The sequence below is a fragment of the Alnus glutinosa genome, chromosome 12 (assembly GCF_958979055.1).
Source record: "Alnus glutinosa chromosome 12, dhAlnGlut1.1, whole genome shotgun sequence".
NCBI classification, from domain to species: Eukaryota; Viridiplantae; Streptophyta; class Magnoliopsida; order Fagales; family Betulaceae; genus Alnus; species Alnus glutinosa.
Genome location: NC_084897.1, coordinates 7,371,710 through 7,376,664, shown reverse-complemented (window position 1 = coordinate 7,376,664; position 4,955 = coordinate 7,371,710). Strand labels below are relative to the sequence as shown.

Below are 4,955 nucleotides of genomic sequence, written 5' to 3'. Positions count from 1 at the left end.
ATGATCTCATAACCATTCTGATTGGCCCATTGCACGCGACGGCGTAACATTAGGTCATGGTCCTGGGGGTACCCAGGGATGTCTAAAGAGTCTGCCATATTGATGTCGCAAATGTATGTATGTAGGGGCAAATGATTCAGTAAAATAATTAATTCATGAAACCAACCATGGAATAAGTATAGTGATTTTTTTTTAATACTAAAATTTCCTTTATTTCATGATACAATAGTCACTCAAACAGTTGCAGGTACTTTGCTCTCATTTCCTCCTCTAATTCCCGGAAGGCCTTTGCAAGAGTTTAATGATTGCTCCACATCACCTTAACCATTGGAATCTTTCATCGATGCAACTCATTGTCCTTTCTATCTATTATCCACACTGGTACCTCTTCATAAGTCATGTCTTGGCGGATATGAAGTGGTTTGCTTTCCAAAACATGAGAAGAGTCTTGGACGTACTTCCGTCACATCAACACATGAAAAATGTTATGAATTCCAGATAAATTTGGCGGTGGTGCTAAACGATATGCCACTAGCCCAATACGTTTCAAGATTTTGAACAGTCTGATGTAGCGAGGGTCAACTTACTCTTCTTGCCAAAGCGGGAAACTCCCTTCATTTGGGATACTTTGAGAAATACTTTTTTCGCCTACCTCAAACTTCAATTCTCGTCATCTATTATCTGCGTAACTCTTTTGTCTACTCTAAGTTACGACTAGCCTTTTCCTGATGAGTGCATTCTTCTCCCGAGTATCTTGGACAATCTCTGGTCCGATCAGTTGCCCTTCACCAATCTCATCCCAATATAAAGGCGATCAACATTTCTTCCCATAAAGTGCTTCGTATGGTGACATGCTGATACTTGCTTGGAAACTGCTATTGTATGTGAACTCTATTAACGGAATATATTGAATCCAATTGCCCTTGAACTCTAGTACACACACCCTTAACATATCTTTTAGGGTTTGTATCATCCTCTCAAATTGTCCATCCGTTTGAGGATGAAATGCCATACTGAAATTTAATCTTGTCCCAATGCTGAGTGTAAGCTGTACCAAAATCTTGATGTAAAGCGAAGATCGCGATCTGACACAATCTATATAGGTACTCTGTGTAAGCGTACAATTTCTCGGACATAGATCTCAGCTACTCGATCCATAGTAGACATGGTCTTGAAAGGTATGAAGTGTGCTGACTTAGTTAGCTGATCAACCACTGTCCAAACAACGTCTTGACCGCTTAATGCCTTCGGTAATCCCGTGACAAAATCCATGGAGATATGATCCCACTTCCACTCAGGGATGTGAAGTGGCTTGAGCGTTCCCATTAGTTTTTGATGTTTTTCCTTGACTTATTGACATGTGAGACATTGGTTTACGAATTGTACAACATCCATCTTCATCGTATTCCACCAAAAGTGTTCCCAAAGGTCTCGATACATCTTGGTACTTCTAGGGTGGACTGTGTACAGAGATTGGTGAGCTTCTGATAAAATTAACTTCCTCAACTCTGGTTCACTTGGTACACACAGTCTATTGCGGAACCTCAATATGTCGTCTTCTGCAATACTGAAGTCTGGTCGTTCATTTTTATCAGTCTCTACATGAATCTTGATCATCTCAGGATCTGTTCGTTGTGAAGTCTTGATCTATTCAATGAGGGTCAGCTTCAAAGTCAAATTTCTGAGGTAGGTTTGCAAACCGCCAACTGCCGCCTCAATTCCAGCTCTCTCCATATTCTTTAGAATTTGCCTTCGGGTGGTGAATGTCACTACCACTAATCCCAGTGTAGTTTTCCTACTAAGAGTATCTGCCACGACGTTTGCCTTTCCCGGATGGTAGTTGATAGTGCAGTCAAAATCCTTTGATAGTTCTAACCACCCCCTCTGACGCATGTTCAACTCCTTCTGGGTGAAGAGGACTTCAAACTCTTGTGATCGGTAAAGATTCCCCAGTGCTCCCTATATAAATAATGCCTCCAATTTTTTAACACAAATACCACAGCTAATAGATCTAGGTCGTGAGAAGGGTAATTCTTTTCGAACGGTTTCAACTACCTTGAAGCATACATAATTACTCTGCCATTTTGCATTAACACGCAACCCATGCCCTTGCATGAGGTATCACAATAAATCACAAAGTTGTCTGACCTTGTCAGAAGTGTGAGAACCGGTGTCGACACAAAGCGGTGCTTTAGCTCCTGGAAACTTTGCTCACATTCATCTTTCCATAAAAATTTCTCATTTTTCTTTGTTAGGCGGGTTAGTGGTGTCGATAGCCTGGAAAATCATTCTACAAATGTTCGATAATACCCGGCAAGTCCTAAGAAGCTCCTGATTTTATGTGTGGTTGATGGTCTTGTCCAATTTACCATTGCCTCCACCTTGCTAGGGTCGAACGAAATAAAATCCTTACATACTACATGACCAAGAAATGCGTCCTCTTCCAACAAGAATTCGCACTTTTTTAATTTGGCATACAATTTATTTTCCCTCAAAATTTGGAGTATTGTGCGTAGGCGCTTCTCATGCTGCTCTCGGCTTCTTGAGTAGATTAGTATGTCATCAATAAATACAACCACACACTAATCGATGAACTCACAGAAAACACAATTCATCAAGTCCATGAAAGCTGCTAGGGTATTAGTTCAGCCGAAAGGCATAACTAGAAACTCATAGTGACCGTACCTAGTTTGGAAGGCCGACTTTGGTATGTCGTTCTCCTTAATCTTTATTTGGTGGTAACCCAACCGTAAATCGATCTTTGAAAAGACTTGAGATTCTTACAGCTGGTCGAACAGATCATCAATCCGTGGGAATGGACACTTGTTCTTGATGGTAGCCTTATTTAATTCTCTGTAGTCAATGCATAGTCTCATCGTCCCGTCCTTTTTGACAAAAAGAATAGGTGCTCCCCACGGTGACACACTAGGCTGAATAAAACCACAGTCTAGAAGTTCTTGTAATTGCTCCTTTAATTCATGGAGTTCCTAAGGTGTCATCTGATAGGGTGCTCTGGAAATAGGTGTCGTGCCTAGCAGAAGGTCGATAGAGAATTTAATTTCCTAATCAGGAGGTAGACCAGGTAATTCCTCTAGGAAGACATCAATGAATTCTCGAAAGATAGGGACATTCTCAACCTTCACTTCTTGCTTCTCTTCAGTTTTGCAAGCGAGAAAACTCGCACGCACATCCTTTACTGATCAAACGATGTGCTTGCATGGCCGAAACTAGCTTGGGAAGGCGAACACCTTGATTCCCCCGAAACTTAAACTCCGACCTTGAGGGTGGTTTGAACACTACTTCCTTTCGGAACCAGTCCACACAAGCGTGATTTGCTGACAGCCAATCCATGCCTAAAATTATGTCAAAACCTGGCATCTCAAAAACTACGAGATTTGCAAGCATGATGTGACCTTCTGTGTTAACGAAGCATCCCTTAACAACTGAGTTACAGATTAATTTTCTTCCTACTTGAGTTGATACCCCTAGGTTCACATCTAAGGGTCCAGCTTCTAAATTGCAAACCTTAACAAAAGAGTGTGAGATGAAGGAATGTGTTGTACTCGAGTCAAATAAAACAATAGCTACACAGAGGAGGATCAGGAGTGCACCTAAGACCACCTCATTCGAGGCGTCAACATCCTCTTGGGTCATTGCACACACTTGAGCAGGAGTGAAAATCTTCTGATCCTCTAGCTTCCCTTGGCTAAAATGTCTGACGTTCAATGCTCAGTACTCTCGCGCAATGTGTCTTGATTTCCCACACTTGTAGCAAACACCTTGGCCTTGCAAGCAAAGTCTATAATGGGGTTAATGGCACTTTGGCCAATTGGGGCGTGGTCTGTTTCCTCCTTGAGGCGCTGGGTTACGCCCGACATGGTGGTTATTTTTTCTTTTGTTCGGGTGATTGTGTTGTCCACTTCTCTGGTTGCCCTGAGGTGTCGTCCTCTTCTTCTATTGGTTGTAGAACTCTGCCTTACTGGTAAGATCAACGAAGTTGTTTAGCTTGAATCTACAACGTAGTTTAAGATTCGTGGGTAAAGGCCTTTCTCGAACTTCATGGCCTTGAGTTCCTCTGTCATGATGAGATATGGGGCAAATAGCGATAATTCTATAAACTTAGTTGCGTATTGTTCCACATTCATGGACCCCTCTAAGAGATCCATGAATTCTTGAGCTTTTGCTAGTCTGATCGACTGCGAGAAGAATCGGTCCAGAAATTCCTTCTTAAAGTCTTCCCACCGAATTAAAGCTCCCTCCTCGATCTGTTGTTGCATGTGTTCCTTCTTCACCACCCACCACCTTTCGGCCTCCGCTGTTAGTTTAAAGGTTGCGTAGCGCACCTTTTGCTCATCACTGCAGTTCATTACTTCTATAAGCTTCTTTATTAGACATAGCCAATTCTCTGCAGCTATTGCGCCACGCTGACCTTCAAATATCGGGGGCTGTTTCAAGTTGAACTTTTCAAACGTACAACCATCCTCCTTGCCGTTATAACCAACATTTTTATTTTTATGGTGATTGACCCCAATCAGACTGGCTATTTGTTCTACAAAAGCCGCTAGTACATCAGGTCCTTGAACTGGCTGACGGACTGGGTCGTTCGTTGTCCCATTGGAGTTTGGACTCTCAGTTTCACCATGTGTTCTGTTGCTACATGTGTTAGGTGCCATCTACATGAATAGTCACAATAGGTTAGATCGAAGACACTAATCTACTGAACAATATGGACTCTAATTGGCCGGAATACTAAACCCAAACCCTTCCTAATCCTATTTGAATGCTTTGGGTTCCTAATGAAAAATAAAGAGACTTCTAATTTACGGTGTGTGTGTGTGTACAACGTGTAATAAAATATCAAAAGTGCAGATTTTAAATGAAACAGATATTTTGTTGATGAAATGGAAACTCAATTAAGAGAAAAGCCACTACGAGGTAACCAAACCTAGGAAATT

The 4,955-nt window shown here is 41.8% G+C and overlaps 1 protein-coding gene across 1 annotated transcript; it reads right to left on the bottom strand.

Moving 5' to 3' along the window:
- Window positions 1-4,001: 4,001 nt before the first annotated feature.
- LOC133852534 (uncharacterized) lies at window positions 4,002-4,673 on the bottom strand. Its single transcript, XM_062289299.1, has one exon. The coding sequence runs from the start codon at window positions 4,671-4,673 to the stop codon at window positions 4,002-4,004; it is 672 nt and encodes a 223-aa protein (XP_062145283.1).
- Between the last annotated feature and the right edge of the window lie 282 nt (window positions 4,674-4,955).

Bases quoted from the DNA above. Each gene is read 5' to 3' on its own strand.
- LOC133852534 (XM_062289299.1), bottom strand. From the start codon at position 4,673: ATGGCACCTAACACATGTAGCAACAGAACACATGGTGAAACTGAGAGT.